Source organism: Setaria italica, chromosome VIII, assembly GCF_000263155.2.
Source record: "Setaria italica strain Yugu1 chromosome VIII, Setaria_italica_v2.0, whole genome shotgun sequence".
NCBI classification, from domain to species: Eukaryota; Viridiplantae; Streptophyta; class Magnoliopsida; order Poales; family Poaceae; genus Setaria; species Setaria italica.
This window is the reverse complement of record NC_028457.1, coordinates 28,602,690-28,623,996: the sequence shown is the minus strand read 5'-3', so window position 1 is coordinate 28,623,996 and position 21,307 is coordinate 28,602,690. Positions and strand designations below refer to the sequence as shown.

General features: G+C 44.0%; 3 protein-coding genes across 3 annotated transcripts; 2 read left to right on the top strand and 1 right to left on the bottom strand.

The window, feature by feature from the left end:
* Positions 1 to 2,948: 2,948 nt before the first annotated feature.
* LOC101752949 (protein synthesis inhibitor II) lies at positions 2,949 to 5,072 on the bottom strand. Its single transcript, XM_004979401.3, has 2 exons — positions 3,685 to 5,072; positions 2,949 to 3,502 (listed from the first exon to the last, which is right to left on the bottom strand). Exons 1-2 carry the CDS (start codon positions 4,827 to 4,829, stop codon positions 3,229 to 3,231), a joined length of 1,419 nt encoding a protein of 472 aa, XP_004979458.1. The 5' UTR covers positions 4,830 to 5,072; the 3' UTR covers positions 2,949 to 3,228.
* A 1,260-nt stretch (positions 5,073 to 6,332) lies between these two features.
* Positions 6,333 to 13,395, top strand: LOC101753356. Its single transcript, XM_004979402.3, has 8 exons — positions 6,333 to 6,552; positions 6,721 to 6,842; positions 10,844 to 10,955; positions 11,060 to 11,109; positions 11,560 to 11,650; positions 11,746 to 11,804; positions 11,879 to 12,077; positions 12,702 to 13,395. Exons 1-8 carry the CDS (start codon positions 6,492 to 6,494, stop codon positions 12,809 to 12,811), a joined length of 804 nt encoding a protein of 267 aa, XP_004979459.1. The 5' UTR covers positions 6,333 to 6,491; the 3' UTR covers positions 12,812 to 13,395.
* Positions 13,396 to 20,437: 7,042 nt separating this feature from the next.
* LOC101753764 (50S ribosomal protein 6, chloroplastic) lies at positions 20,438 to 21,032 on the top strand. Its single transcript, XM_004979403.3, has one exon. It carries the CDS (start codon positions 20,499 to 20,501, stop codon positions 20,850 to 20,852), a length of 354 nt encoding a protein of 117 aa, XP_004979460.1. The 5' UTR covers positions 20,438 to 20,498; the 3' UTR covers positions 20,853 to 21,032.
* The last annotated feature ends 275 nt before the right edge of the window (positions 21,033 to 21,307 follow it).

Below are 21,307 nucleotides of genomic sequence, written 5' to 3'. Positions count from 1 at the left end.
GTTGAAACTTACCGTGGTATATCGAGGAGGTACCTAGAAAAGGATAGAAGCTGTAACTGCACGGGTCCTCGCGAGCACGCCGTCAGCATCCATGCATGGAGGTCCTGGTCACCGTAACTGACGAACGTCCTCGACTTTCTCCACGGCCTGATCCCGGTGCACATCAGTATATACATGTGACGGCATCAAGCTGCCGGCCTGATGGCTCATGAGCTATACGGGAGCAACTAACACGTAAAGGTCCGGAGCTAGAGGTATCGAGATGTCATCTCGGGGGCATCTACAGAGGTGCTTGGTCATCAACGTCTCCGCATGCAGCAACTTGACCAGTAAACAGCAATAATGATCCAATGCGGTGAGAGCAGTGATGTGGACTATTCTGCACGGGCCCAATACGGTCTATTACCCTTCCTTTATTTTATCTACTAGCTCGGTTCTTCTTCTCCATATCGTTTTTCCCCCCCTTTCTTCCTCATCCACAAGCAGCACGGCGGCAACGAACGCCGCCAGCCGCCACTCCCGGTGGATCCGCTTTTCCCTTTCTCTTTTTTTTTTTTGCCAAAAGTTGTGGGTTCTACATTTTGCTTTCGAATTTGTGTTCCAAATTTTGTCTCCAAATCTTTGTTCTAATACTTCTGATCGATTTTTTCTTCATATTATTTATGAGCATAATTTATGCACATAACTTTTTGTATGGTATAACTTTTCATAATATATTTAGAATGTCTGAAATCGATGGTTCGGAGGCCTCTCAGCACGCGCGCGCTAACTAGCAACTCCCATGGTGAAGCACATTTGCGATTAAAAGGAATTTGGAAGACTGCAGAGGAGGTTCTTCCATATTCGACCTTCGGTGACGGCAACAGGTCTGCCACTGGTCACTGCACAAGTGAAAAAAGACAAAACTGAACACTTCAGATAAAACACTGCTCCCTTCAGTGACATAGTAACCTCTGTCCATTACGTTCATGATTCAGGCGTAGGGCAAGACACCTTATTTGGAACTGCTGTAATACTTCAGTACAGATTGAGAAATAGTGATGGAACTGATGTATTCGTTTACTATAAATTACTATTAAATGAAAGAGCAGCCAATGTTCATTGATGTCATATATAAACATGTTTTTCCAAAGCATGTTTCGTTTTCAAGGGAATGGGCAGTAAGTCAGAAACGATACTGATGTGGCGTTGGGAGAAGTCAGGCACATACTCCGCTAGGTCGGCCTACAATTTCTTCTTCGTGGGGTCAGTTAAATCACCGGCTTTTGGTTGTATCTGGCGAGCTTGGGCCCCCCTCCGCGTTAAGCTTTTCATGTGGCTTGCTACGAGGCAACGGCTTTGGACATCGGCTCGCTGTAAGAAGCATGGGCTACAAAATTGGGACGAGTGTTGTCTATGTTGCCAGGAGCCCGAGACCTCTGATCATCTGCTTGCCACTTGCAGTTACACGCAGCAGGTATGGCACTCAGTTGATCAAATGACAGGCAACGCCTCATCCATACCAGCCCCCGGGTCTTCACTCTTGGATTGGTGGTTGATCCGGAGACGAAGCTTCCATGGCGCCAGGAAGAAAGGGTTCGACTCCACAATCATCTTGGTCTCCTGGCGCATTTGGAAAGAGCGAAACAATCGGATCTTCACCGGAGACCCTCAACTGACACCGCAACAGCTAGCAGCAGCAGTCGCGGAAGAAGCGGCGACCTGGTTCATGGCTGGGGCACATTGGCTATATAGTGTAGGATGGCATTTTGAGAGTCTGTGATGATGTGCCATTCGTGGTTTAATATCTAGGAGCTCCCGTCTCGTGTAATCGGCCCATAGAACCATCTACCGTGTGCGTGTGCCCGGTTTAGGCCCGTGTTGTATTAGTACTTTTATCTCTTCTTAATGGAATGATGCGCAGCTCTCCTGCGTATTCTAGAAAAAAAAAGAAAAAAAGAAACGATACTGATAATTTGTCAAAACTCAAAAGTAATATGCAAGAAAATTGACAAACATATCTTACTCTTCATCCCTCAACGATGAGGGGGGAATTGTCTAATGTGGAAAATCAGTATTTATAATTCAATTATTTTGTGACATGTAAAAACAACAAAGTCATTTCAAATATACCAGCTGAAAAACTAATCATCTTTGCCCAGTATTAGCAATATTAATTTTCAGTGAACTGCAGTTGTCCACATTTACATAAACATCAGTTTGTATAATAGAGTGCAATGTGGAAAGATTCATTGATTAACACAAAGGTTAGGATTTTGCGACTATGGCGTAGTGCGAGACGGACTATGGAGGCACCTCTGAGGAAGAAGTGGGTTAGAGAAGATGGGGAGGTGAGCTTTGGAAACGGCAGGCGCCGGTGGGAAGGAAGGAGGTTGGTGGGGAAGAATGATGGGGTGTAGCCTTTGTGCTGAGCAAGAGAGGTGGAAAGAGCAGGACGAGAAGAGGAATGGGAGGCGTCGGGGGTCGGGGCTCGGCGCTGAGGGCAGCGTGGAAGCGGTGGGGGTTCCCGCAAAACTAATGGTGGGCGTGTTTTTGCAAATGTGCCACGAATATCGGAATTTATTTTCTTCGTGTTGAAATAGTTTTGAACCCAGAGGGTGCTCCATCGGAAAAACGAACGTGTCTACTGTTTACAAAGATCTCATTGGACCTAAAATCGATTAACGGAAAATTGAAGGGCTTTTTTTCAAAATTCAAAGTGCCTGCCTTGGTAAAAATTGAAGGGCTTTTTTTCAAAATTCAAAGTGCGTGCCTTGGTGCTTCTGGACGGACGGAGCGTCGATCATATGGCTGCGAAAAGAGAATGACGTGGCCCGTGCGGCGGGCCGCGGCAAGAGCTAGCGCTGGAATGAAGAATCTGGATAAGTCAATCCTATCTATCTTGGGCTACCCCATCCTATAAATTCATATACTTCAACGTCATAGGATTATATCATTTGGATTCACCATGACAAATACTTTTTTAATATATAATTAGCATATGCTTATACAATTTTTTCACAAATTGATGGTTAATGTCTTGAGATTGAGATGGAAACAATTACATAAACATAGTTGGATCTAATGATACTAGTTTGATGCTTTAAATGTTGGTCTTCTCTTCCTTGGAAGCTGATCAAACTTGGGACAATTCTAGAATATGATTCGAAGCAGAGAGGCAGTGTATATGCCATTGATCAGCCCCCCTACGTCTTCAACTCCATCCCGTTACCAAATATTGCATACGATTTACTTCGATATTAAATTCTTTCTCCCGTGCACGGACTTGAGAAGTTCAGTGAGCACGGCAGGGCAGCTTGCTTCCAGGTGCTTGTATCCCTCTGTCGCTAACACGGCGTGAAGAGTCTCTGGACTCCCAACAATGAAGTCGATACACTTGGCCTTGAGCCGCCGGTAGTTGTGCTGCTCGGCTAAAGCTAGGGTTCTCGCCGCCATGTCGACGTAGGTGGCACCGGATTGCAGCTTGCGTTTGCATATCAGCTTCAGCCTGTCCAGCTCGTACCTGCAAGGATGGAGTCAGGATTTAGACATAGGAGGGCCAAGACTTCAAGATCTAGTTCACCATATATTCGGGCACATATAAAATATCATCCCTACTTACAGTATTATCATAGAATAGTGGCTAAGTAATATTAAGACTTGAATTCTTGATTACACCATATAAGCATTAGTATATACTTTTACCTGTGAGCCGCCGCAAGCAGATGGTGAGCCATCACTGCCACCGCCTCCTCCTCCTCCTCCGGCGTCCGTCGTTGATCGAATTCCGGTACCGTGTCCGTGTAGATGAAGTAGATCATGGCCTTGAAGGAAGCCGCGTCCATGTCCTTGACCTCGACGTGTGGGGATGGCTTCTCAATCCTGCGTCCGATGAACTGGCGCAAGAACACGGGGGACTTCCCCGCGAGCACGTATCTGTGCGCCGCGACGGACTCGCCGGAGACGAGGAGGAAGGTGACGTCCGGTCCCGCCCCGTCCCTCCCCGTCCCGCACAGGTTCCCACGGAACAAACGCAGCGCCTTCTCGGCCTTGATCCCGTTCCCCACCTTGACGAACAGCAGTATCCCCACCGTCGCGGCCGCCCTCTCCACCCACTCCTTGTTCAGATGCTCAGTCGGCCGGGGCTCGCCTATCCCCGTCGGCATCGACGGGTGCGAGTCCGCGCTGAGCAGCAAGCAGGACCAGTACCTCCACCCGAGGTCCGGCGACGTGCTGCTCCTCGTCGTGATGCGCCCGCTCGTCGCCGCCGCGTCGGGGCGCATCAGGCCGGCCACGACCGCCGCCACGTCCAGGAACCGCGTCGCCTCGTGCACCATCAGGAGGAGCACCACGAGCGCGTCCTTCGCCAGCCGCCGCCGACTCTGCTTCGCATCCGTGGCGCCGCCGGAGGCGAAGGCGGCGAGCGCGTCCACGGCCTCCGTCATCTGCCGCCGCCCGAGGGCCACGTTGGCCACCTCGCGAGTGCCGCCGACGAGGTCGCGGTACGTGCCGGCGAAGCCTAGAGATGTGGCTCCCGGGATGAGGCCGCCGCGCCTCCTCGGGAACGTCCCGTGGCTGAGCTCCCACCACGTGCCGTCGGCGCTCTGGAAGCCCGCCAGGCGGAGGTTGTCGGCGCGGGTGGCGAGCGTGAGCGCGCTCGCCGGCGTCCTGAGGAGGACGTGGAACCACCGGCGCGGCGGGACGCCGGGCTCGACCGGCGGGAGGACGGGGCGGCCGTGGGAGACGTGCCTCGGGCTGCCGAGCCTGTCGCGGATGCCGGCGAGGAAGGCACCGTAGTCGTCGCCGCTCGCAAGGTCGAACGCCGCGGTGAAGAGCGGGTTCGTCGCCATGGACAAGAACGAGACGTGGTGGGACAAGCAAAGACAGGCACTAAAAGTCAAAAGGAAGAACGCTGGTCAAACCTGGGAGGTCGTTGGTACTCCATCATCGGTACAAAATATGTCAAACTTCTGAATGGTTCGCAACAACTTGCATTCTACTCAAATGTCAAGTCACAAGGCGAATCTCCATTCATCGCGTCTAATGGTATGGCAATGGATGACTCAACAATACGGTACTACTGTTGTACTACTCTCTCAGACTACACCAACATACATCCAAGCATCAAATCAGTCAACAACAATCAACAATTAGTTAGGAGGTGTTTGATATAAGTAATAAACTTTAGAAGGTCACATCGGATATTCGGACGTAGAAGGACTAAACATAAGCTAATTATAAAACTAACTGCAGAACCTCTATACTAATTCGCGAGACGAATCTATTAAACCTAATTAATCCATCATTAGTAAATGGTTACTGTAGCACCACATTGTCAAATCATGGACTAATTAGGCTTAATAGATTCGTCTCACGAATTAGACTCCATCTGTGCAATTAGTTTTGTAATTAGATTATATTTAATACTTCTAATTAGTATCTAAACATCCAATGTGACATGTCCTAAAGTTTAGGACATTAGGACATGCCCTTAGTTGTGTTTCATTTTTGGACAATTGACAATGATTTGACAAATGATTTTTCTTTTTTTGTTAACCTCACGCACTGTAGTTGCAAGTTTTGCTAGTTTGGTTATAACAATTTCTACTTTTAACGGAACATTCTTTTAGTGAATGAAATTTTGTGTCCTAACATGTTAGGATATTTTTTTTATAACAGCTAGTCCTAAAATGTAAGGTCGTTTTGATATTTCTAGATTCATAGTTTTTCCTATATATTTAGACATAATATATATCTATATGAATAGCAAAAGTTTTGAATCTAAAAATGCCAAAACGATCTACAATTTGGGATGGAGGAAGTAGCTAGCAACACTTCTAATGGAACAATTTTTGAGTCAAGAAGGAATCATGTTTAAGTGATTCCAGAGCAAATTTCTATGAAACCAGGGACATTTTCAAGTTAATTAAGACAAAATTTCTATTGAGCCAGGAACAATCTTCTACTGAAAATGGAACAATTTTTTGAATTAAGAATTTTCATATGAATCTGGAAAAAATCAATTGGTAAAAAAATTGAACTAAACGACGAATAGTTTGGCAGTGGCCAAATCTGATGATCTTCGCATGCACGAGCTCCCATGCCAACTAGAAAATGTATTTTTGTAACTGTCCCATGAATTCTATAACTGTTATTGAAGAACCGTCACCATGACTTATTTTATGACGAGTATAATGGGAGGGTCTCCTCTCAAACACCATTGGGCCGCCAGCCCACTTCTCCGTTTCTCCTCCCTCCAGCCGCACGAAGCCCAAAACATTTCCAGCACGGTTCACCGAGGCCCGGCCCACTTCGACGAGTCACTCTACGCGGCGCCTCTCCGCTCACTCACACGCCTCGCCTCGCCTCGCACGGGCGGGTGTACGGCCGTCGCCGCCCCCGCCGTCGCCGCCACCGCATCACGCCCCCGCCGCGCCGCCCTCCGAGCGCGTGGCTCCCTTCCTCCCCTCAGTCCCTGCATCCCCGCGCGGAGTTCACCTGTCTGTGCGAAGATGCTGGGCTTCTCGACCGGCCAGCTGCTGGTCATCCTCGGGGCCTGCTCCGTCATTATGAGTAAGCGATCCAGCCCTTCACCACCGTATCCCATTCTCCCTCCGGCCAATCTGCGGCGATTGGTTATGAAAACAACCGATGAGAAAATGGTTCATTTTGGGGGTGGGATTGGCACGTTTTGGGAGCTGGTGTTGTGGGGTCTGATCCGATTCTTTTGTTCTTGTTCAGAGCCCAGCGACATGGTGAAGATTGCTAGGACGGCCGGGAGGATGACCGGGAGGGCGGTCGGGCGCCTCATCGTGGCGCGCCGGCAGCTGGACGAGATCCTGGGGCAGTCTGCAGCCACCCAGGTATGTTTTGACTACGCCCCCTTTTGAAGCACTTAGTGAGAAGGCTGTGAGTTCGTGTTGAGGAGATGGTGAATTCAGCAAGGTTAACTGACCTTCTGGGATAATATGTTCCCTTTCCACTTGGCACGCTACTGAATTGTAAGCTGAAAATTAGAAATTGATGTTTGTGCATCCATTTCTGTAAGTTTTCTGAGTGACTGGCAGTGGAAGTTACAGTAGAAGTACTCGTATTTTGTCTGAGAAAGGACTGACCGCTTTCTCAAGCCACATTGTTCCGAGCGCTTTCAATATCCAACTCACTCAATGGTTGATTCCTTTGTTTGCAATGATGTAACAAGGTTCTGGGTGTATAGAAGATTTAGAAGGTTATCATGGATGAGCTCCCTTCATAAAAATATCTTTCTGGTTTCTTGGAACAAGTTGATTGAGGCATGGTGTGTTAGATTTGTTTGCCAGCCATTGGACAGTACCCTGGTAGAATTATGCATTATGTTCATTGGCCTGTAATTATGCAATGCCACAAAACAGGTGACGAAGCTGTACACAGCAATAAAAGGAGTGGGTGCTCTATCTTTTACTTTAATTTGACTAGTTAGGTCACATATTTGGGCCAAGTTAAGACGTATAACCAAATTTAGGTGGGTGACTGGACTAACACCATCACCAAAGTTATAACCTTGAATTGTCTAGCAAATTTCTGCATAATTTTGTTTGTACAGAAATTTCAATAGTTGCGTAAAGGAAATTTCTCACCACTAGCTGCTAAACATAACTGAGGCTTAACGATTCACAAAATTGTTGCTACTTATTTTAACAAATGATGCTCATAGTTTTACCTATGTTTTTTGTTAAATGCTTGCTCCACTGTAATTTGATAATTTTTTTTTTGAGCGAATCGGCAGGGGAGTCCCCTACCTAATTTTTTTTGTATATATATGAAAGGGATATGTACAGATTACAGAGCTCGCAGGCTCAAAAACAAAAAGGAGAGAAACAATTATAGGCTACTACTCATCCATTTATCTAAAGAAAGTTTGACCACCGGTCTAGCTCTTAGTGAAACTAAGGCCAATTCATTCCTGAACTCTTCCTTCCATCTGGCCAGGGAGATACTGCCATTGTCAAAAATAATACTATTTCTATGACACCAGATGCACCAGCTTGCAACAATAATTATTTCCCTGAAAATCGACCTGCCAAAATCTTGCCGAGCCTGTATGATCATGTGCAAAGGCGGTAGAGATAAAACCCAAGAGATGCCCAGAGTAGCACAGCAGCTCTGACTGAAGGAGCAGTAGAAGAAAAGGTGCATTAGTGTTTCTTCATCTCCAGATGAACACAAGACGCATGAGTGATCATCCAAATGCATGTTCTTTCGCCTCAGGAGATTTCTAGTGTTAAGCCAATCACGTAAAAGAAGCCAAAAGAAAAATTTATGTTTACTCCTGGCACACGATTTCCACATCCATTTGAAGATTGGAGAGCAGGGCCTTGAACCGATCAGCTGGAGATAAGCTTTTTTGGATGAAAAACCTGGGAACCCCACATATATGACCAGTCATCCTTAAGCAAAGGATCCAATTCAAAGGCATCTAATGGGTGAGACAGTTCATCAAGTTGAGCAGAAGCTTCCATCGATAAAGGCAGCCAGAAATTCTTACTATTGTCCCCCTGAAGAAAGGTGTACACTGAACATTTTGGTTTCTTGGCAAAAGAGTGCAGCTGAGGAAATCTCTCTTTGAGCAACCCAAAGTTCCAGACATCATTCCAGAAAACAATTGTGTCCCCCTTGATAGCAGATGCTGAAGCAATTTTCAGAAAGTCATCCGAGAGAGACATAATGTCTCTCCACCAAAAAGACCCCGTAGGACTATGAGCATGAGGTGGAGCACCCCTTTTGTAGAAACACCTCCAAGTGAGATCAACCCAGGGCAGGTCAGCCTTAGAGTAAAATTTATGAAGAAACTTGAGAAGAAGAGCTTTATTATGGGCCTTTATATCAATAATGCCCAATCCACCTTGATCTTTTGGCCTACAGGCATTGGTCCAAGCTACCAGACATCCACCTTTCTTGTTGATGTTCCCCCCATTCCACAGAACACTCTTCATATAGGATTCTATATGTTTAACAATAGGAGCGGGGAACTTGAGTGTGCAAGCAAAGAAAGTTGGCATGGCAGAGTAAATGGAATTAACAAGAGTAAGCCAGCCTGCATATGACAGAAATCTATTAATACCAGCCATCCTTTGCTCCATTTTGCACAGCAGTGGCATGAATTCTACCACCGATGGCTTGGTTGTTCCAAGAGGCAATCCCAGATATGTGAAAGGCATGTTTCCAATTTGGCATCCCAAGGTTCGAGCTAGAAGGTCACATTTCTCATTAGTTATATTGATTGGCACTATGAAGGACTTGCTGAAATTCCCCTTCAGACCTGTGGAATCAGCAAAAGATCTCAAAAGTCCTTTAAGACAGAAGAGCTGAGGTGTCTCTGCCGGCATTATAATAAGTGTATCATCAGCATACTGGACAATGGGATAGTCACCTTCAAAATGATCCCCTAGAGGATGCTTAAGAATGCTCCTATTAGCTGCCTCATTGACTATGGACTGAAGAAGATCTGCTGCCATTATGAACAGGAGGGGGGAAAGTGGATCACCCTGCCTGACCCCTCTTTTACAGTTAAATGGTTTCCCAGGCACCCCATTGAGTAGCACTGGTGATGTTCCAGATTTCAGAATGCGTCTTATCCAATTGATCCATTTTTCAGAGAAGCCCTTCATCCTGAACATCTGTAAGATAACCTCATGCTCCACCATATCAAAAGCCTTTTCAAAGTCCAGTTTCAGGATGATGATTTCTCTCTTTGATTTATGACAGACATGCAGAAATTGGAAGGCCCATGCCAAACAATCTTGAATTGTTCTTCCTTTTATAAAACCATATTGATTCATATGAACCACTTGCAAGATAACTGATTGCAACCTGTTTGCTAGTAACTTCGTCAGAAGTTTTTTGGAATAATTGAGAAGGGAGATTGGCCTGTAGTCATTCACTGTCTGTGGGGTATCCTTCTTGGGGATAAGAGTAATCAGGCATCCATTTATACTGCTAAGATCTAAATAACCTGAGAAGAAGGCACTACAAAGTCCCAAGAAGTCTTCTTTGATAATATTCCAGCATTTCTTAATAAAGTGACCATTAAATCCATCTGGACCAGGAGCATGATACGAAGGCATATCTTTGATTACTGCTTCAATTTCTTCCAAGGAAAAAGGATGATCCAGCTCAGGGCAATGCTTTGAATAAGGTTGACAAGATCAAAAGAAATACCAACAAAATCAGATATACCCAATCTTTCCTTATAAGAAGACCATAGGGCCCCAGCCATTTGGGCATGATCAGAGATGCAGACACCATCCTGTAACTGGAGCTGTGAAATAAAATTCCTTCTATGGGAGTATGAAGCCATAGCCTGAAAAAGGCCAGTATTTTCATCAGCAAACTTGACCCACCTTGCTGTGTTCCTTTGTTTCCAATAGATTCTTTTTGCCTCCAGTAATTTCAGAAGGTGAGATATTACAATCTTCCTGAAATTTCTTTCAACCGTGTTCAGCCGTCGTTGATCCACAAGACCATCCAAAAGAGCAAGAACCCAATTGCAATTATTTATTAACTTTCCCAGTTTGGATAGCTCTCTGCTCCATTTCTTCAGGCCTGCCTTGACCTGTTTGAATTTTGCTGCAAGGGTTTTAGCCGGATTAGCATAAAAAGCAGTTGAATTCCAGTGTAAGCTCACAATCTGATCAAAGCCTTCAAACCCAGACCAATAGTTTTCAAATCTGAAAATAGATGACTTCGGGATTGATCAAAATTTCAACAGCTTGGATGATTTATGGATGTGTACATGATAATGGTTCATGATGTTCAATATATGTGTAAAGCCCACATGGTAGAATTTGTGGATATCCACCATTAATATTTCTCCTCTTTTATTCAGGTTCATAAGGAGCTTAAAGATGCGATGACACAGTTAGACTCAATTCGTTATGAAGTTCAGAACTTGTCTAGATTAACTCCTGGCCAGTTTAACATGAGACAGCATAACACTGGTAATTATAACCTTACTTCGCAATGAGGTCACCCTTTCAATGGTTAATATTTCCAAGTGCATTATTTGACTTAGAGAACATTTATTAAATACGCATATGTTCAGGCATGGCTGAAGCAAGGACATCCGATGCCTCTGATGTTTCTGTAAGTAAGGTATGATGGTTCTATGACTTTTTTTCTATAAATGGTTTAGATTTGAATATATTGAAAGCAGTTTGATACTTTGATCTTCCTAAATGTTTATTAATTGTTTTAAATAGTGTGCTATAATGCTTAGCAGACAGGAGATATCAGCCTGTTGTGTGTAGTGATAGACAAGTACAAATGCAGTTAGGTTGATATGATCCCCGTTTTTTTTTTTTTTTGCATATTCTAGCCCTGCTTCATTTTGAATCCTTACTCGAATATGTTCTTTTGGTCTAATTATGAGTTTGTGTCATGTTTTTGTGAATAAAGCTGAGCATATCATGGCCATAACAACAAAAACTTTTCATTGCAGTGCTTCCACTGCACTATTTAGAATGTTGATTCCTTTTACTTGATATTTCTATTTTCTTTTCTGATAAAAATTGGTACTCAATAGGATTTATAATGACCATGCAGCCAGAGGAATTTCGTCATGAAATTCGAAGTATAATTCGTGAAGAAATGGAAAGCTTTCTTAGAACCCGATCTGATTCCCCTCAGAACTTCGGTAACCATGTTGTCTTTTTCTTTACTTAAATATCGGTGTTATGTCTCTCTTGACTTGCCAATACTTGACTAATTGGACCTCTACAAATATTTCAGCAAGTACAACTGAAGGTAGAAAAGTTGATGTGGCTGACCATACGTCAGTGAAATCCAAGGTGTGATTATTTTTTTCACATCTTCATTTTCTATGCAAGTGCTGGTTTTAGTAACGGTTTGTTTGCTCCTGTAGGACATGGAAACAGTTGATACAGGATTGACAAATCTGCACAGCCAAGCAATGACCTATGCACGGCTATCTGAAGCCCCAGGGATTAAGGCGTGTTCTTCCTTGAGTGGGAACTACAAAGAACAATTCAAGGAAAGCAATGGGTTGCTAAATGTACTGCCAATATCAGCTGAAAGTGCTGGATTACTTCCAAGCCGCTCAGGTATATAACCAATCATGCATGTCTTAAATCTTAGCTCTGAAGAGTTCATATTTTATTAGAATACTGGAATTTTGTGATGGGGAAAGGTGGACAGGACTGTCATGCTTGTGGTAGATGTATAATAAAAAAATATTGTTTATATCTTCTAGCAAGTTCTAACCTTTTCTTTTTGCTGCTCACTCACAATATGTGTTAATTTTCTGTGAGTTGGCTTGAATGAATGCTAAACTAGCCTGGTGCATTAAAAGATTCCATTAGCCCTGCTTGGTTGAATGCCTTGGTTTTCTTTTCCAGTTACCTTTCATATGTGGTTTTTTAACATTTTTACCTTGTAGAATAAATGTAATCTATCAAAACTGTAGCTAAGGTTGTGAACTGAAGTATGCATAATCAGTGATAGTATGCAGTCGGTTGATTGTGATCTTACAATACCAAAAGTGTAAAAATGAATATACAGCTAAAGTTCTGCAGAAATACACTGGGAGTTTCCCTAGTTTCTCTTTAATTATCACATATTCTTACAAGGGCTTATCTTGTTGAAGTCAGGTTGAAGTTATTAAGACACTGCAAAAACTTAATATGAGTACATACCCAATTTCATTGCCCTTTTTTTTATCTCCACAGGTGGACCAACAGGCTCAGACCTAGTCCTTGAGGCTGTGCTCGAAGCAGAGGTTGCTGAGAATGCCAAATTTTTCGTGTTGCAGCCTCATGATCAGTTGCCTAAGGAGTGACACTGACGATGCACAGCACCAAACTGTTTGGCACTCACGCACTAAGTAAAACTTAGTTGAGATTGTAGAACATGGAGTTGTTGACCAGTATAGATGGTTCAATGCTCCAATGTTAGACTAAACCACATGGTCTCTGCTTCAGAAACAGGGCAAACATGACGCCTTCTTGTTCAGCTTAAAGGCTGTCTTGGACGGCTACTGAAGCATTCAGGCGTTCCGTAGGATGGCGCAAGTTATTGTAGATATAGTTGTTGTGCCGAAGACAGATGGAACTGGATTACTGGAATGCTTCGTTTTCACTTGCAGCTCTTTTCTGATGTCATTGTAGATATCATTGCTTGTCTTAATACTGTGTTTTGGTAGTAGCGGTTCTTCATCTTTGATTGCTTCAGCCGTCGCATAATATTTGGTCTGCAGCATATGCCTACGAGGATTTTAAAGTGGGTTTTTGATTGCTTGTTTGCTTCACGTTCACTGTTGTGTTAACTGTTGATGCATTGTGGTACAGAAGTTGTAATCGCAATAACGGCCAAGTAGTTGTACTTGCCTGTTTTTTGACAATGGAACTAAATTGTTTGATACCAGATTCTTGCAATTGACCGTGGTTTGGAACTCTGATACATTGTTCACGTCGAGGTTTGCACCGTAAATTAGGTATGTTGATGCATATAATAGAATAAATCATGTTTATTGAGTATTTGAGTTTGCTTCATACAAACGGCTCGATTATTCAAAATGCGGGCAGCAGCACAAATGTGGAACAACAGTAATCTCGCAGAAGGCGGCCTTGCAGTTGTTGATGCCATGTGCTGCGCAAACACCTTTGCAGTAACTAGGGCCACACTGACTTGATCGTTGAGCCCTGAAGCATGGCCGTACCCGGTTTGGCGGCGGCTGCCATGGTCGCCGGCAAGCGGAGCCGATGCCTGCACAAATGCAAACCCAACCCAAACCCAGTACAAATCAAACAAGTTTAGTTTTGGTTATGCATATAATTAACTAATGTCAACATGTTTGGAAAATGAATCAGCACAGGGTAAGTAAAAGTAGATGGTATAGTACAGTTTCCAGCTTGGCAGGACGATGAGGTGCAAGACATGATCGCCAGAACCAAGAACAATGCAGCCGTGAGGTACACAAGCCTCGCCGTGCTGATCATCCTAACCAGCGCCATGAGGGAGAGGGTGAGCACTGCTTGTATCTGTTTTAGTGTGTACTTGTTCGTTTTTATACAAGTACAGATCATGGACACTGATCTGTGCAGTCTCATCACAATCTATTGTTGAGATAATGAGATATCTTTTGACTGGGGTTTGGTATCTTCTCAAACACTCAAATAAATGCGTAATAAGGATGTGTATTTGGATATCTTTGGTCTGGGTTTTGACATCTTTTCGCACACTCCAATAAATGTGTGAGTAATGATTATATCTAGCTTCCCATGATCAAAGAAATCCTTTACTATCCTGCTCTGGTGTTTTGATATCTCGCTACTTGCTACCTTCAATTTATCTTCTCTTACTCCTGATAAGTATTTGAGTATTCATATCGACCAACCTCAAGTACAAATGCATCATTTAGAATTTGTGACATCTCTTATTCTACAGTACTGCTCTCGTATCTCTCAGGACTAACTAGGATTGCATAACTTCTAAAACCACATGAGTAGCCTTCGGATGCTCATCTGTCTTCTTGATTTTTGTTTTGCGTGAGATTTATTACGTGCATTTATTTTTAAGGTAGTAAACCGAGAGGGAGATTTTTCGAAAAAAAAATCATTTTCCCCTTACGCATGCAACATTAATGCTGTCTATCTCCACGAGAAATTGAATGGGGAAGAAAATCCGAGGTTAGAGTTTGGGTTATTTGGGGTTACCTGTAGACCTAGAGAGAGTTCCGGGCAGCTCGCCGGCCAACAGTGGAGGTGGGACAGACAGCGAAGGAGCGGAGGTGGCAAGGGCGCCACCGAAGCTAAGCGGTATAGGATCGGAACCCGGGTGGACAGTGGAGGGGAGTGGGTTCACCGAGGGGTTAGCGTGGGATGGCGGCAGAGGCAGCAGGATGCACCGAAGCTCAAGGCGGTGGATGTAAGAGAGTGGTGTCAGGTGTCAGGCTATCCAAATCATGACTTGCAAGAAAAATGAAGATGGCGGTGGAGGAGGAAGAAGAAAGAGATAAGGAGAAGGGCGCTGATATGGATCGTTAGATGTAGATCCAAGGATTATCAATAGTTGATTGACGAGGAGATACACCCTTTTAAATTTTTATTCTCTTGTCGCCTTGTTGGTGTATTAATATTAATATAAGAATGTCTAACAGAAGGTTGGAAAGACTAAAAATGTCTCGATGAGATATATTTTGTACTGTTAGTGGTACTGATAAGCTGTCACTATCATCTACCCAATTGTAGCTCACATGATAGTTCCTTGTATGGAATCTGCCCATCCAGATTCGAGTCTTCGACATGGCATGAGTGCTCAAATTTTCTTGGATTTATCCAGAATTTAACGTGCGCTATTCTTTCAGTGATAGGTGACGTGCCTATTGATAATGAAGCGTCTGTGATGACTTCGTCAATCTTGAGATCTGCCAGCTCAGCCTCTCGCAAGTGAGTGTGCGTGTACGAGCGTCGACGTCCTTACTGTGTTTCTAGTAGGAGCCTGGTGGCCAAGTTCTTACTGTAGTCGTGGAGGCAGCCGTGATTGATGAAACACACTAATTTGGTAAGGCTTCATCGCACCTCTCATAGCCATGGGGATGATGATGATGGGCATGTGTTTCTGGCGGCCGGCGGTCACACACTAGCAACGATGACGGGGACACGCTCCTCCGTTCCTGCGTCCATGACCATGACAGTTGACAAGGGAGTAGCCACGTTCCACACCGATCTCCTCAACCTGTCCGACTGTTTCGCGAACCCGACCCTCACCATCCTAGCCCCTAACAGTTTTCCATGTGTCGTGTGTGCATGCGCTGCTTAATTAAAAAAACAGGTTTACATCAGTAGAGAACTCACCTTCCATGCATCCCTTTTATCCTGGTTTAAAGTTAGCCTAGGACAAAAGGTGCTTTAGTCCCGGGTCAAATATCAATCGGGACTAAAGACCCTCCTTTAGTCCCGGATCAAAAATCATCCACCCGTGGGGGACCCTTTAGTCCCGGGTGAAAAAATCAGCTACCCGTGAGGGACCTTTTAGTCCTGGGTGGTAAGACCAACCGGGACTAAATGTCACCATTTTAATCCCGGTTGGTGTTACCACCTGAGACTAAAGCTCACGACACTAGCCGGGATAGAATGGGTCTTTTATCTCGGTTGGAAACACCAACCGGGATAAAAATATCCCTCACGGGTGGCTAAAAAAGAATTAAAGTCCTCGGACCCTTTTTATCCCGGTTTGTAATACCAACCGGGATAAAAGGGGGTTTTTAATCCGGTTGGTATTACAAACCGAGATAAAAGAGTCCCCAAGATTTAGTACAAAAGGATTGCATCCCTTATATAGTTAGATGTGGTGTGTAGGTGGGATGGCAAAGAAGCTACGTGTGAGGTTTGAGGTCGTGGATTCGAATCCCACGGACCGCGCATGCGCATATTTCATGTGAAAATCACGTGACTTCTGACTTCTGACTTGCGACTTGCGTGTGTGGGGAGCCTCCATGGGACCCCCGAGGATTTAATTTTTTTTTTGCAAAACTTTTTTGTCCCGGTTTAGGAACCCAGGACAAAAAGCACCCCTTTTGTCTCGATTGCGTTATCCCGTATTAGTTTCGGGAGATTTTCACCCTACCAACCGGGACTAATACCGAGTTTTCTACCAATATTATTGAATTAATTTGCATCAAACAAACGGATGCATATATTACACCGTTTAATGATGTTCGCAGCAGCACTCATTAGGATTAACTTGAAAGTTGCAGTAGGCCCGAACGAGAAGGTGCCTCCTAATGTTATGGCCTCTGCAAATACCTGGGCAATAAAAATCTGAACAGAAAAATTGACTTTCAGGCACGAAGCAATCCACTTTCAGTGGTGGTGGCGGCGGCGGCGAGCATTGGCCGCCTATACCTGCACACGCAACCCAACCCAATACAAATCAAACAGTAAGTTTAGTTAGTTGCTCCTTCCATTTCAAATTGTTTTAAATTGTGGGTTGTTTTAACTTTTCGAAGCTCATAGATATTAAAACGATCTATAATTTGAAACGGAGGGAGGGAGTATATATTTATGAGTATATATTTATAAGTAATGTTGACTTTGTCCAGAATAAGAAATCAAAGCAGAGTAATAAATAATAAAAGTAGATGGCGTACAGTTTCCAGCTTGGCAGGACGGTGAGGTGCAAGACATGATCGTCACAACCAAGAACAAAGCAGCCGTCAGGTACACGAGCCTGGCCGTGCTGATCCTAACCAGCGCCATGAGGAAGAGGGGCAACTCTTTTGCTTGAATTTGCGAGGACGAGTGGAGTACAACTTGTGTCTGTATCATATCTGTTTTAGCGTGCAGGTGTTTATATAGAAGCACAACCGACTTCGTGCACATCTATCTGTGCAGTCTCACAATCTATGCCCACCCATATAATATCCTACATTAATGTTGAGATATATTTTTTTAGAGATAATGGATAATATATTTCTATCTTCAGATAATCTTTTTCGAGAATGCATCAGACTACAATTATTAAACACATTGTTCCGAGAAGCATGTACCCAAGATATCAGAAACTCTGATGTACAAAAGAAAATCAACAAATTAAAAGAAAAGGAAGAAATCCAAAATCTTCAGTTTGCATCTTGAGTAATCCTCCTTCCGTGGGTTGTTTAGTAATGTCGACATAGCCAAATCTAACATAGGGGAAGAGAAACAACTCCATCCGTTGCTTGAAGATGTGACCACCAAACACTCCAATAAATGTATGAGATAGTATTTCAATATCTTTAGTGTTTGGTATGGGGTTTGATATCTTCTCACACACTCCAATAAATATGTGAGTATTTACCTTTCCAAAATCAATAGTCCTTTCCTATCCTACTATGGAGTTTTGATATGTCGCTATACTTGCTAGAGTCAATTTATCTTCTCGTGTATACTCTCGATATTTGAGTATCCAGACCAATCTCAAGTGCAAATGCATCGCTTTATTCTTTACTACTGATCTCGTATCTCAAGACTAAGGATTTCATATCTTCTAAGACCCTAAATACTTGAGTACCCTTCCGAGATGTTCATATATGTCCTCTGGATGTTTCTTTTGGAGAAAATTCTGGTACAAGATAAAAATCCGGTTCCTATATATGACACTAGAAAGTTTTGCCTCCTATATGTGACATGGGGATTTATTTTTCGTTCCTTTCTTGATACTTATGTTCCTCATTTGACATCAAGATTCATTTTTCATTCCTTTCTTGACACTTCTATTAGTTTGGCTGGTAAGTCCCACCTAAAAAGACATTTTTGCCCCTCATCTTATCTAATGATATATGGTGAGTTTCTTGCGGCTGCATCAAAGTCCAGAAGTCCTTGTGATATATGGTGGAATATATAGCAAGTGCAACAATGAAATTGGATAATTTGCTGTGAATTATCCAAAGGATAATATAATAGCTGCACATTATGTTTGCGAATTCCGATAGTTTTAGCCAAATGATCGTTCATTGAAAAATTTAGAGATTAATGATCCTCCCATTCCAGCATTGAAGCATTGAGCACGAACATGCATTCTCGAAAAAAAACATTACAGGATTGATGTCCTGTATTGAAAAAAAAATTCCTATAGGCTATCGTGTATGTGTATGACAGTATGAGAACCAATTAGACCGGGGTGCCATGTGCATCATGAGTTCACGACATGGCTGTGCTCTCGGCCCACTGCTTTCACCCCACTCGCTATTGAGGCATCATCAGCCCGTCACTAGCATGAATACCATCGCGCACTCAGACAGCTCGCAGAGGAATCGTCCGGGATGAGAGTAGAAATTTCAGGAGTATTTTAGTACATGTTGAGAGTGAATTTGATGGAAGTTCCTAACAGATCTAACCGAAGTGTCAAGAAAGGAATGAAAAATAAATATCGGGGAGGCAAAAATTTCTAGTGTCGTACAGGGAATTAGTTTCTTATCCGGTGCGAATTTCCTCTTTCTTTTGTGTGAGATTACGTTCATTTTCAGGATTGTTTGACGGGTTAGTAGTAGCTAGGAGGTGCTTCCAGGCATAATTGGAGATGACGGCCAAGCTTTATGTGATTGTGCTCTCGTGTCAGTGATCCATAACTAGCAATACTCTCGCAATGACAGAAGGTGTAAGGACCTGCCCAGCTACCAACTACGGGATATTGAAGAGTAAGGATTACGCGGAGATAAGAGTATATATTGAGTTGCATGCATCGATGAGTTTAAATAAAAAAAATCTAAGCTGATAAGGAAACGTGGGCAGTTCGTTTATACTGTTGAGTATGCCATTGCCCAAACTTAGATCTTATTGCAAGCAAATCCCGAGGAGGTGGAGTCTGTAATTCAGAAATCAGTCTATCAAGTGGACACATGTTTGATTATATTTTACTTGTTTGTCTCATCTTTCTTTTGTCGTGCGCATATTACTTGTTACTTGTGCTTGACTATTGCCGTGTGGAATCCAAAATGATTTTTATTTGTACGATGACACCTATTTACGAAAGCACTGTCAACATATAGTACACCTTTAATTTGCATGTTGACTGCAGAGTACTGGAAACAGTAAATAAAGCCTAAAAAGTTTTGAAATTGGAAATGCGTTGCATCAGATATTGTCATATTGAGATAATCACGGAATAGTAACCCCTAAAAATCATGAAGTGTGAATGTTGTGATGTGGACAGGACTATCATATGCCTGTCCTTGAGGCTGTGCTTGAAGCAGAGGTTGCTGAGAATGCCAAATTGTTTTTTCTTGAACGAACCGCACAGTGAGTGTTTCATTGATATAACAGAAAAATATAAGACTACAATCTGGAAGGTCATAAGTAGAAAAGGAAAAGAAAAAAAATCCAACATTGATCAGACGCTAATAACACGCTTGAATAGGATGTTGCAAACAACACTAAACTTAGGAAATGGTGGAACAATGAGGTGTTGATAGGTATAGATGGTTCAAAATGTTAGACCAACCCACATGGTCTCTGGCTTCAGAAACAGTGCAAACGTGACGCCTTCTTGTTCAGCTAAACGCTGTATTGGATGGCTACTGAAGCTTTCAGGCGTTCACAAGGACTGTGCTGCTTCACTTGCAGCTCTTTTTCTGCTGTCATTGTGGATACTGTTGCTCTCACTGCATTCTGACACTGGAACTGAATTCTTTGTCTTTTTTTTTTTCCCGAATGGCGGAACAATATTCTTTGCAGTTGGCCATGACTTGGTAACTCCAACAAACTGCTCATATCAGGATTTGCACCACACATTCGGTATGATGAGAAGATGTGACGGAGAGTTTGGATTAAATGTTTGGGCATTAGTAATACGCTTTTTTTAAAGGAAAACAAAAAATAAATAAAAATCCACTTGATGAACGGACGGTCAGATCTGAACTCGTTGGGACGAACGGGCCAGATTTGTCTCAGCAAAGCAAGCCCACAGACACAAAACCCAATCCGAAGCCACCTCTCGTCTTATCCCCAAACACAACACTCCCCTCCCTCCCCCACGAAGCAGCGAGCATGTCGCCGGTCACCGCGCTCCTGGCGGGCACGGCCGTGCCGGCCGCCCCGGTGCCGGCGAGGCCCTCCCGCCCGACCGTAGGCTTCCCCTCGCTCCTCGGCGGCGGGCGCGCGGCGCTGGCGGTGGAGTGCTCGTCGCGGCCGCAGAAGAAGGGGACCAAGCACCACATGAAGACGCGGCCCAAGAAGACGCAGCCGTGGGACATCAAGCGCCGCCCCACGCAGTACCCGCCGCTGCCGCAGCTCCCGCCGGACTGGACGCTCGTCGCCTCCAGCGCCACCGTCGACGCGGAGCAGGCGCCGGCCCCCGTCCTCGAGGTGGCCGCAGCAGCCGCCCCCGCCGCTGCGGACTGAGGCGGTGATATTGCCGGTGCCTCCCCTGTATTTTGTTCCCTTTTAACTCACCGTACGTGGTTTCCTTTGAGATTATGATCAATTGCTGCCCTCGTTTGTGATTAGAAATGTGGAACCTCGAATGCTAGTCCAATCCAAGGCTGTTACTGCTTTCAATTCAGTGCCTTTTTCTTGATGTCATCTTGGTTGCTTTCTGTGTTCAACTTAATTTACCCAGCACATTTTGATTTAGCGCAACGCCACCACGCCATGGTGGCCTATGGTGTGCTCTAGATTGTTTAGCTAACTTAGTGGATGATCATAGATTAAACTTCAGATAGAGTTGCTTGGTTAAGGTTACGGTGGAGGTTGCAGTAAAATGTTCAGCAACAATCAGCCAACATGACAATTTATCAGGCGTTACTGTCCCTGTTTGGAGGTAAACTTCAGTACCTGGTTAGTGGTTAGTATTCAGC

Excerpts from the sequence above, each read along its gene's own strand:
- LOC101752949 (XM_004979401.3), bottom strand. The coding sequence starts at position 4,829 with ATGGCGACGAACCCGCTCTTCACCGCGGCGTTCGACCTTGCGAGCGGC. Across the intron at positions 3,503-3,684 it reads CTGCTTGCGGCGGCTCACAG|GTACGAGCTGGACAGGCTGA; the intron begins GTAAAAGTATAT and ends CCATCCTTGCAG.
- LOC101753356 (XM_004979402.3), top strand. The coding sequence starts at position 6,492 with ATGCTGGGCTTCTCGACCGGCCAGCTGCTGGTCATCCTCGGGGCCTGC. Across the intron at positions 6,843-10,843 it reads GGCAGTCTGCAGCCACCCAG|GTTCATAAGGAGCTTAAAGA; the intron begins GTATGTTTTGAC and ends TCTTTTATTCAG. Across the intron at positions 10,956-11,059 it reads CATGAGACAGCATAACACTG|GCATGGCTGAAGCAAGGACA; the intron begins GTAATTATAACC and ends GCATATGTTCAG.
- LOC101753764 (XM_004979403.3), top strand. The coding sequence starts at position 20,499 with ATGTCGCCGGTCACCGCGCTCCTGGCGGGCACGGCCGTGCCGGCCGCC.